Source organism: Gadus macrocephalus, chromosome 3 (assembly GCF_031168955.1).
Source record: "Gadus macrocephalus chromosome 3, ASM3116895v1".
NCBI classification, from domain to species: domain Eukaryota; kingdom Metazoa; phylum Chordata; class Actinopteri; order Gadiformes; family Gadidae; genus Gadus; species Gadus macrocephalus.
In genome coordinates, this window is record NC_082384.1 from 18,489,755 (window position 1) to 18,502,254 (window position 12,500).

The 12,500-nt window shown below is 47.3% G+C and overlaps 1 protein-coding gene across 1 annotated transcript in view; it reads right to left on the reverse strand.

Annotated features, from left to right (window-relative positions):
* The window catches only part of myo15ab (myosin XVAb), an 81,223-nt gene that overhangs the window by 34,378 nt on the left and 34,345 nt on the right, over nt 1–12,500 (reverse strand). Inside the window, 2 exon segments of the mRNA XM_060046695.1 lie at nt 3–117; nt 882–1,048. Coding sequence (XP_059902678.1) covers nt 3–117; nt 882–1,048 — 282 coding nt within the window.

A 12,500-nucleotide genomic window follows, 5' to 3' on the forward strand; every position in this document is an offset into this window, starting at 1 on the left:
CAGTACAGCAGTATCACGGGACTCTGAATCCTCTTGAGGGCGATGTGGGACTTGGAGTTCTGGTCTATGTCCACGGCGTCCAGAGTCACCACACTCTGCAGGTCCCAGCGCACAAAGCTGCAACCGGCCCCATTAACACACCGCTGTTCACCTCGTCAGATCACCCCGCCCGCAGCTTTACTGTCGTGCTGGATGGCCTTTTAATGGGCCTGTCCGTGTATTTGTGTCCGAGCTGTATTTACGAGAGTGCGTCTGTGTGTGTGTGTGTGTGTGTGTGTGTGTGTGTGTGTGTGTGTGTGTGTGGTCGTGCAAGTTTATGTGCTTATGTGTGTGTAAGCGGTGAATTAGGATGTGTAATATATGGGCCGTGTGTGTGTGTGTGTGTGTGTGTGTGTGTGTGTGTGTGTGTGTGTGTGTGTGTGTGTGTGTGTGTGTGTGTGTGTGTGTGTGTGTGTGTGTGTGTCCCCGATGTGTGGGGTATCTTGGTTCTCCACACATCGGCTAGGAGGGATTTCAGCACCAAGGACAGCGACAGATCCCCCAACAGAGGGGAACTGGTCGCGGCCATTGATAATCAATGCTGCAGCAACTCCAGCAGATGTTAGCCCCAGTCTGGAAAGTCATCTATTTTGCATTGTCCTCCACCCCCTCCAACCCCCATTGTTTGATCAATAAACTACCACTTGCTCAACCCCAGTTTGGTGAAAGGTGCATAATTTGTATTTATTTTAAGCATGTGCGTGCCCGTATGTACATCCGGGCATTACGTGCGTATGTGTGTGTGTGTGTGTGTGTGTGTGTGTGTGTGTGTGTGTGTGTGTGTGTGTGTGTGTGTGTGTGTGTGTGTGTGTGTGTGTGTGTGTGTGAGAGAGTGTGTGTACCTGTGGTCCGCAGTGACCTTCAGTGTGCTGATGAAGTCCTGGTACCCGGGGAACTTGGAGGTGACGATGGAGAAGATGTGCCAGTCGTACTCCTCCATGATGCTGAGCATGAGCAGCGCCTCCTGCTGCAGGGCCGCCCCGAACTGGAAGAATGTTGACCTCTCATCCTAGAAGGACAGGTGACAAACAAACTATAAGACAACCAAACCACTGGAAGAATGTTGACCTCTCATCCTAGAATGACAGGTGACACACAAACTATAAGGCAACCAAACCACTGGAAGAATGTTGACCTCTCATCCTAGAATGACAGGTGACAAACGAACTATAAGACAACCAAACCACTGGAAGAATGTTGACCTCTCATCCTAGAATGACAGGTGACACACAAACTATAAGACAACCAAACCACTGGAAGAATGTTGACCTCTCATCCTAGAATGACAGGTGACACACAAACTATAAGACAACCAAACCACTGGAAGAATGTTGACCTCTCATCCTAGAATGACAGGTGACAAACGAACTATAAGACAACCAAACCACTGGAAGAATGTTGACCTCTCATCCTAGAATGACAGGTGACAAACGAACTATAAGACAACCAAACCACTGGAAGAATGTTGACCTCTCATCCTAGAATGACAGGTGACAAACAAACTATAAGACAACCAAACCACTGGAAGAATGTTGACCTCTCATCCTAGAATGACAGGTGACACACAAACTATAAGACAACCAAACCACTGGAAGAATGTTGACTTCTCATCCTGAAATAAAAGGTGACAAACTATAAGACCACCAAACAGCTTGAAGAGTGTGGACCATTCATCTTGGAAAAAGTAACAAACAAACTATCAGCCAACCAATCAAACGGAATAATGTAGACTTCTCATCCTACAGCAACAAACAATCAGCCAACCAATCCACCAGAAGAATGTTTATTTCACCTCCTAGAACAATCAACAATTATTTTATAAAACGATTAAACAACCAGCCAGCCAACCAACCACGAAGCCATCAATACATCTATCCACCCATTAATTCATCCACCCTTCCATCTCTCCACCCATCAAACCTTCCATCCATCCATCCATCCATCCATCCATCCATCCATCCATCCATCCATCCATCCATCCATCCATCCATCCATCCATCCATCCAAACCAACGATCCGGGAGAAAGGCCAGGAGCTTGAGTCTGTCGGCGTATCAGAGCTTCGTGCCAAACGATGCGGTATCACAGTACAGCGTTGGGATGGTGCATCTGAACCGTGTGAACGACGTGCCAGAGTGGATGTATGTACGGCCGTCACGTCAGAGAACATCTGGCTGACGACCCAATGATCATCTCCCTCCAGTCGACCGAGAGGAACCACCGCTGGCCTGGCGCCCATGGCAGCTGAACTGTGCGTTAGCGAGGGTTAAAATCCGACCCCACGTCCACATATCTATTTATTTCCAAGGCTTCTTACGCAATATTTCTATAATTGCACATCTCGTGGTAACATCTCACAGTTGGGCGACCCTTGCACTCATTAGGGACGGGCCGATGTAAGCATGGGGCATCACGTTATTAGCGTTAGCATTAGCAACATTAGGATGTTCTCATTAGCCGCTACACGTCATGTACATGTTAAAGGATGGGGATGGGCCGGAACAAAAGACCGGGGTCAGCAGACAGAGCCAGAGGTAGAGCCTCTCTCCGGAGCCCAAGGCAGACGCAATTAGGATTAGGATTCAGGATCAAAAGCCCAGCGAGACACAGAGAGGGGGAGAGAGAGAGTCTGGAACAAGTGGCTAATGATTAGCCAAGCATAGAGAGTTTCCCTGCAGATAACAAAGAGCAGATTTGGGACGAGACAGCCCCAGGAGATCTGGGAGGAAAAGGGGAGGTAGAGGAGGATTTAGGGATCTTTTCAGCGATGAAGAGATACCTGCTGTTAGGAAAGTGGGCTCGGAGAAGATTCCTGAGAGTCTGTGGGTCCCAAAGAAAGTGTGTGTGGTGGGGGGGGGACATCACTGATGAACATCAGTCCCATTATGAGGAGCTGTCCCTCCCTCCCTCTCTCTCTCATCCTCTCGGTCTCTCTACAAACAAACGTTCTCAAACAGAAGCTTCTCAGAGAGCATCAAAGAGAGACATATTAAAAACATCAAAGACGTCATAAACAAACATGGAGTCTAAAACTGTCAGCGTTCGAGTGGGAGCCCCGCCCCCTTACCGTACTGAGACTGTGTGTCTCTTTGGGAATGTGTGTGTGTCTCTTTGGGAATGTGTGTGTGTGTCATTGGGAATGTGTGCGTGTGGAATTGAATTATTTGTTTTAATTTATCTACATAAAAGTGTGTATTTCGCTGTCTGTACGTGTGCTTCTTCGGGGAACGTGTATGTGTGTGTATGTGTGTGTGTGTGTGAGTTTTTGTGACTGTCTTTGGGAGTAGGGGTGTATGGGTGTATGTGTGTGCATGTACATGTTTGTCTTGCGTGCTACCGTGCCTGTGTGTTTGGGTTGTGCATCTGTGTGTGTGTGTGTGTGCATCTGTGTGTGTGTGTGTGTGTGTGTGTGTGTGTGTGTGTGTGTGTGTGTGTGTGTGTGTGTGTGTGTGTGTGTGTGTGTGTGTGTGTGTGTGTGTGTGTGTGTGTGTGTGTGTGTGTGCGTGTGTGTGTGTGTATGTGTGTATGTATGTATGTGTACGTGTGTGCGTGCCTGTGTGCGTGCGTGCGTGCGTGCGTGCGTGCGTGCGTGTGTGTGCAGTGGGCCGGGGCTCCAGTCAAAGTCGTAGTCGAACAAGAGGCTCTCAGCTCGTTCCGTCGCACAGGAAGCGGCGCCAGGAGGAGCCTGAAAGCTCTCCGCGCTGCGCACAGGAACACAAGTGGCTACGAGGGGATGAAGGTGGACTTCAAAACGATCTCTGTCCCTCTTGACTCTCTCTCTCTGGTGTGTATGTGTGTGTGCGGCTGTGTGTGTGGCTGTGTGTGTGTGTGTGTGTGTGGCTGTGTGTGTGTTTGCTGTGTGTGTGTGTGGCTGTGTGTGTGTGTCTGTGGCTGTGTGTGTGTGGTTGTGCGTGTGTTGCTATGCGTGTGTGTGTGTGTGTGTGTGTGTGTGTGTGTGTGTGTGCGTGTGCGCGCATGCATACGTGTATGCACGCGTGTGTGTGTGTCGCTGCGTGTTAGTGCACACCCATGAACTTTGTTAACCTGGAACCGCTTTTGATTATCTGTGTGTCTGTGATTCTATGCCTTATTTATAACTGTGATACAAAAGTGGCAGCCACCAGAGGCGTGCTCGCCACGGCTCGACAGGGAGGGGGGGGGGAGCGCAGGTTGAGAACCGCCAAGTGGTCACGACTAACATCCATCCATGCGGCTATACATGATTCCTGTAATCGCCGATCTCATGTGCTTGGGACGAGGGTCGTAGTGGCCTGCAATGCCTGCTTACGTGTTGATGCGCAGACAGAAGCGCTCTCTGTTGTCGACAACGCGTTGCATCTATCTGACGACGTATATAATGTCCCCATGGAGTGTACCCCCCAAAACCCCTCTCCGGGTGTTGCCCCTCTGGGATTTAAGTGATTGACAACAGGATCTAAATAAATCAACTCACCACCACCGCATATCTAAGAGGAACGTATCCACTGCAGACTTAGCGAGTATCTCGTCAGGAAAACGTCAGAACGTATATTAATATGCGTCTCGTAGTCAGCTAATGCACTCAGTCTAGGGAGTGACTAAAGGCTGTAGGAAGTGTTGTCTTAATCCTCACCCTCCCTTGCTGTTACGTGTAGAATGTAGTTATATCTCTCGCTTATAACCAAGACATCCCTTGTGACCTCATATGGGATCCTGAGGCTATCGTTGGGGAAACACACACACACACACACACATTCAAACACATTCACACACACACTCACACATATTCACACACAGTCACACACACAGATGTGGGTAATGTGAGGGTAGTGCCATATCTGACATGTTATGTGTGTTTTTGACATGCTTTTAGCATGTTTAATATTTACACCCGTCAACTTATACTTATTCACAGTCTTCCTTTTAAATACCACTACATCTCCAAGGACAGCTGAGGAAGAGGGTAGAAGACGAGAGGGAAGAGGAGAGAGACGGAGGAGGAGGAGGCCCGAGGTCGAGGAGGAGGAGTGGTGAGCAGAGGAGAAGGGCAGAGGAGCCAAAGTGAGAGACACTCCCAGGCAGGCGCTCGGGTAGAAGTGAGGGCTGCGAAAAGAGGCCAAATTAAGAAACAGTTAGCCTTGCTAGCTGATAAATTATAAAAGATGACTTTGAGACGGACCTGCACCTTCTCATCAAATCACACAAGCCCGCCAAGAACTTGACTCGTGAATAATGAAACGTAGCGCGCCACACACACCCCATGCCCACACACGTGCATGCCAACACACATGCACACATGCAGACACAAAGGCCTGTGCGTCCGGCCTTGTAGCGGCTATACACATGCTTCACTAAAACCCAGGCCCCTTTTAAGATATACCTAGAGATTTGCTGAGGACATAGGGCATCAATTATACAAACTCCGCAAACTGTACAGTAGGACAGCTCTGCTCGGAGGTATGCAAGCCAAACATGCGTGCATGCATGCACGCATGCACGCACACACACACACACACATTGTCATCCTATTGTTCTCCCCGACTAGGCTGAACAGGCACACATGCTCAGAGAAAAGAAGCTTACTCAACTTGAAAAAGAACACAAACTACAAATTGAAAAAGATTTCAAACGTACGCAAATAATACAAATGGACAGAACTGAGTCAGAATCACGTACAGTTCATTTGTGTGTGTGTATGTGTGTCTGTTCGTAAGCACACACAAATACACACACCAAATCATGCATGCACGCACGCACACACACACACACACACACACACACACACACACACACACACACACACATACACACGCACACAAACGCACACACACGCGCACACACAGACACACACACACACACACACACACACACACACACACACACACACACACACACACACACACACACACACACACACAGACACACACACACAGACGTGCACACAACCACGCACACTTTCATGTCAAATCATATCCTTGTGGACTGGGGCAGGATTAAGAAAATATGAAAAGTGCATGGGAGGAAACGGCACCAGATTGGCTCTAATGAGGCAGGGAGTGACATGTTTGCGGAGCGGGGAGGGAGAAGGGGAGCCGGGGTGGAGACCGGGGAGGACTGTGTGGAGGGTAGGCTGAGGGCACGCGGGTACAGAGGAACAGAGGAGGAGGAGGAGGAGGAGGAGGAGGAGGAGGCAGGGTTAGGGAGAGGGTGTGGTCAAGACGGATTCAGTGAAGGCAGATTAAGAGGATGGAGGAGGTCAAGGACAGGGTAAACATTAAGGAGGAGGGTGAGGATGAGTGGGCTGATGAGGCCAGCGACGTGCTGCGTTAATATTTAATGCGCGAGGCCAGTTAGGTTGGAGCAGCTCCATTAACTTGTTAAAGAGCAGCCCCTGGATGTTCTTAAGTACTATCACACTTGATTCTGCACAAAAGTGCCAACAAACTAGTGCGGCACAATAAGCCCGGTGTCAACAAACATGAAGGGGCTTCATGCAGCATGCAGACGAAGCCAAGCGTAACATCATCGCGGAGAAGCTGATGTTACAATTCTGTGGATGCGCCGAGTGCCACTTTGACACTCGCGACCGAGTTGGGGTCTATGGAGACGATGACCCAGAATGTGAAAGTAGGTAAGGTGGAACACTCTAGGCTTTGGTTGGGGTCCAGTCGAATGACTGGTGGGAATTGGTGACAAAACCACTGTGTTAAAGTATATTACAAATAGCTATTCACTTTCACCTTGACGGCACCCGATCTCAAAGAATTATCTTCGGGACAAGGACAGTGAACCATGTTGCCCATTGGAGGAATTATCTGTGACCATATTCCAAACACACAATCCCGAGCAGCCAAGAGAAGTGTTTAGCATAAACACCCCCACCATCAAAGACCTAATTTCCCCATGGGAGTAAACAATGGATGAATTGAAACTGTTTTGGTACATTACGATAGGAAAAGAGTTTTCCGTTTAGACATAAGAAGCTGAAAACAAGACAGAATACTAAATGAATAAAAATAGCATGCCTCCCCCTCCCCTCCCACAATCAAATCAATAGCATAAACGAAGCCTAACAGGCTTTTAATTTAACTTGTATGAGGGAAAACACTGAAGTAGTTTCCCTCATACTCAGGCCATCACATCCTAACCTTCAATTTCCATAATCGTGTTTTAGAAATACGCTTATAAACATGTATTTCTTGTAATTTCCCAGCTTTAATCTAAAAAGCGGGAAAAAAAAAACAGTATGAAGTGTCCGTCTTATCAATTAAAAACAAGCCAGACATTTTTAACATCAACTAATCCCTTCCCTGAGCTTGGCGAGGAAGCTGTGGCGAGAGGCAAGCATCATCGGCGGCCCCCAGCCACCGTGTAAATCCCCCTGACATGAACACAATGTATAGGAAATGTCCTGCTGCACCGAGAGCACTTTGGTCTAAGCGACACATCCCAAAGCCCACTTGCACTGTGGAAACACTGGCCGTCACTCGTCAGCCCTGGGATCGACACACGACTATAGCATTCAGCGTGCTGCATACGTCTGGTCCCCAGGCTAACAAAGATTGCTTTAGTACTTAACAAGTCCCAATGCTCACGCCTACTGTACTATTTAACAGTCTCGCGATCCCTAGGAAAACACAGAATGGCATTTAGCGCAGCAGCGAAGAGCCACCGCAGCCCTAGCCAACAGCAGTAACGGCCGGTGTCCCAGTGCTAATTTAGACACGCCTGTTATGGACAGCCTGCCCCTGAACTGACCGAGGGCGGCAGGTTTGCGTCAGAACCTCGAATATATAATACAGGCTTAGAACGTGTCAGTTTTGTTTAGAGTTAAATATTTAAATTATCTCTCCCTCTCTCTCTGATGCAACATTATTAAGGTATTGCAATTTTTTTCAGAGCTGAAATATCACACAAATCATTGATGTATTTCGTGATTTTATGCTCTCATCCTTCCCAAATTCTTTGGCAATACTTAATAAAGAAAAAGGTATTAGCCTACTTCTAGCGAGCTTTGAGCATGCTTTTGAATGTCAAATGTTAATAGTCTCGGATTTGTTGAAAGAATGAGACTGAAGTGCAATTTTGTGTCAGAAAATAAAACATGCAATGCTTCTAAGACGTCTGTCATATTAGCCTTCATTTATTTATAACATCATATCTTATTCTCTTTATTTCACTTTGGATTGTGGGTGGTGTACTCCTGTGTTCAAATAAATCGTGCATGTCTGCACAGTTTGGTTCAGTTCAGTTATGACCCAGGAAGAGCCATTCATTTTCAGTTGACCCAGTACCTAAACACAACATAAAAACTCACGGGCAAGGTAGATATATTTCAGAGAGAGACAACAGATCAACCTACAATACATGCAACACAACACAGGTTAAGAGAAGGAAACAATGAGCAGCAACAAAGCAGGGCTTTATGAAGTTAAAAAGACCTCTATAATTGTGTGAAAATGTGTGTTTCTAATGAACAACAAGAGAGCAGCACATAAGGACTGTAAACGTTTTGCACTAGCCAATGTCCTCATCGTTTATGGGACTGTAAATGTTGCAGAAGTGTAATTGTCACAGATTAAATTGTCACGGATACAAATTGTATTGCTGCTGATATGAATTTTCTAGAATTTCCCTAGCTAGATACATTATTATTTTTTTAGAGACTTGACAAACACTGTTTGATTGTCTTTCAATCAAGGTAACAACACCACTTTTAAAACTTTGAAACTTTGTTAAGGTTGTTTAATATTTTTTCAGTTTTGAATTATGTTAAAATATAATTTGGTCTAAAGCCAATTAATGGATTAACAGGTTGATCAAGAAGAATGGATATCTAATTTGCAGAGATGTCTACAACTCTGGTTGTTCCTCCATGTTGTGGCAACTAATAAATACAGATGGCCGACTAAAAATACTGGCACACTTTCTTTCTCCACGTTCCACCCTTCTGCTGAAATAACTAGATATAATAAAAAAAGGGGTACAATTCAAAACTGTTCTGTGTAAACATTTTGCCCTTTTTGTTCTTCATTGGTTTTGTTTGGGATTGTCTCTTGATGTAAGGTCAAACATCTGCCAAAACAATGGGCTCGAAAAATATCCTGCCAGAAATCACTCTGGGGTTGAGATGAAAACAGCAGGCGTTTATATGTTGCTTTACTTTTTTATTCATTTATTTTGCTATGTTTCTTTGTTGTCATGTTTGGCTTGTATTATTCATTGGGTATTGCAGCAAACAAAATATGAAATGGACCAAAATCCATATTGAAAAATCTGGACTTTCTCAAAGGCCTGTTCTGTTCTGTTTTTTGTTGTTGTGAAATATGAGTTGTAGAGGACATGTGGCAGACTGGGACTGTGCTGCACAGTCCCTATGATTTGGATTGTATTTGATCTCATAAAGGCTACCATGATTATACCATGTGTCATTAAAGTAAACAGAGATTTTCATTGCACTTTAACAAGGAAGACAAACAACAGACATCTGAGCTTAACCAACTCAGTAGTGTATGAATCCGATGAATACATTCATTATTTAAACGTATCCAACTAAAATGATTTGAAAGCACCAAACTAAATTATACCCACTAACCACACTACTTTTTCTGTGCGTGTGTGTGTGTGCGTGTGTGTGTGTGTGTGTGTGTGTGTGTGTGTGTGTGTGTGTGTGTGTGTGTGTGTGTGTGTGTGTGTGTGTGTGTGTGTGTGTGTGTATTTGTGTGTCTGTGCACACTTGAGTGCCTGTGCACGAGGCAAACATGCACTTCCCTAGAGCGCTTCAAAGGGCTGAGTGATGCTGACTCAAGAGGAAATATTTTTACCATAAAATGATGGCTCTGATATTTTCAACCTTGACGTTACAGATTTTTCATATGCATACTGATTGGGCCTTAAATCAGAACTGAGTTGGTCACCGGCTGCAAAACAATATCTTTTGGTTGTCACCATGAAATCTGTAATTGCAGAGAGTCTGAGCCTTTCACAGTTGTAATAAAGCACTTGCACAATCCTGTTATAGGGCGGCTAAGCTAAAGGAATACTGGAACAATTCAAAGTTTGACTGTTGTTCCAGTCTGAAGGATATCTACATTATCCATTTAACAGATTTAGGCTAAACTGTAACGTTTCATGTCACCCTTTGATGCGGAACCAATGCTGGGTTTAAATTTGGTTGAATTAGTACATTTATATTGTATTGTACACCCTCTCTGGCGTGGCTTGAATGTGATGATCTACAAATAAATGAAGCATATTTCATAATGTCAAAAAAGGGATTATAGATCGTGGATAATTTCATTCAAAGGGCAACAAGTACGCTTCATATTGATAAAGACTAATTGTTGCATTAATGTGTGTTTCCATTGAAAAGTCGTCTTTTAAAATATAAAATAAATGTTAATACAAAATGACAACAAAAAGAACAAGTTATAATAATAACATATTCAGTAATGCAAATGCATGCATGAATAACGCATGTTGAGTGCAGCATCGACGTGGAACCTGTCGATTCAAATTTTGTTAAGGAACCTAAAGAACGATATACGGCAGAGGAAAATAATATTCTTATAAATCTATGTATGTACAAGTGCAGCGCATGGCTGTGGGTGGGATTAATTTGCCCTGTGAGTAAGTTGGACGGCTGGTTAACTATGCCTGTAGGTTAGCTAGTTAGTAAACAGTTTACAAGACAACCGGTCAGAGTGTTGAAACCTTTATCATAACGGAGGTCTACGGGGAGGTTTGACACACACGCAGACACCCACACTGATTCGTCATGATCAAAAAAATGGGACGTACACCAGCATTTTTCATTGTGTGTGTGTGTGCTGCATTGCCGCAGAAGATTGCTTCAAAATAAGAGACATTCGTTTTTCTTCTTCCTCCCACATAGAAAACAGACGACGCAGCTACCCCTTTGTGCTCTTAATTTGTCTCCCCCTCGCTCCCCCCTCCCCACATCAATGAATGGATTTAAACCTTTCAACTGAACCCTGCCTCCTCTTCTCCGCCAGACTTCATTGGCAAATCAAAGACTTGCCCGTTTTATATTTATAGCCCTAACAGCCTTGGGTGAAAGTCCTCTTTATATCTCTTTCCCACTCATTCTCCATCTCCCTCTTTTTCTTAGCAACACACACACAAACACACACACGCACACACACACACACACACACACACACACACACACACACACACGCGCGCACGCACACACGCACGCACGCACACACACACACACACACACACACACACACAGACACACGCGCGCTATCCCTCTCTCTCTGTATCCCTCGTTCTCTTGTTGTCTCAGCCCACTGACTGTGACTTCGTAGGACTTTCTGAATCTTTAGCCTGGTTTAAAAATGGAAGGAAGAGGTGACTCAGCGCCGGTCCACATGCACACCACGGTCAACGTGCACACCACGGTCCACGTGCACACCACTGTCCACGTGCACACCACTGTCCACGTGCACACCACGGTCCACATGCACACCACGCCCCACTAAGCTCAGGGCCCAGACCCAGGCTAAGGCTCAGACACAGGCTCAGGCCCAAAACCAGGCTCAGGTCCAGACCCAGGCCCAGGCCCAGTCCCAGACCCAGACCCAGGCCCAGGCCCAGTCCCAGTCCCAGACCCAGGCCCAGACCCAGGTTCAGACCCAAGCCCAGGCCCAGGTTCAGACCCAGACCCAGGCCCAGGCCCAGACCCAGACCCAGGCCCAGACCCAGTCCCAGACCCAGGCTCAGGCCCAGTCCCAGACCCAGGCCCAGACCCAGGTTCAGACCCAAGCCCAGGCCCAGATTCAGACCCAGGCCCAGGCCCAGACCCAGACCCAGGCCCAGGCCCAGACCCAGACCCAGGCCCAGGCCCAGACCCAGACCCAGGCCCAGGCCCAGACCCAGACCCAGGCCCAGGCCCAGACCCAGACCCAGGCCCAGACCCAGACCCAGGCCCAGGCCCAGACCCAGACCCAGGCCCAGGCCCAGACCCAGACCCAGGCCCAGACCCAGTCCCAGACCCAGGCCCAGGCCCAGACCCAGACCCAGGCCCAGACCCAGGTTCAGACCCAAGCCCAGGCCCAGGTTCAGACCCAAGCCCAGACCAAGGCCCAGGCCCAGACCCAGACCAAGGCCCAGGCCCAGACCAAGGCCCAGGCCCAGACCCAGACCCAGGCCCAGGCCCAGACCCAGACCCAGGCCCAGGCCCAGACCCAGACCCAGGCCCAGACCCAGGTTCAGACCCAAGCCCAGGCCCAGGCCCAGACCCAGGTTCAGACCCAAGCCCAGGCCTAGGCCCAGGCATACAACAGGTGGCTAGCGGCCCACTAAGTACATCTACCTCCAGCCTGGCAGGAAACAGCCGCAGGTTAATTGGGCGCTCCACGCCGCGGGCAGGAAAGCACCAGAGGGCCTCACTAAACACTAGAACAGTGTTTTTATCGGCTCCTCGCTCCTCCATCAGACCAACGCTTCTGCAGCGGA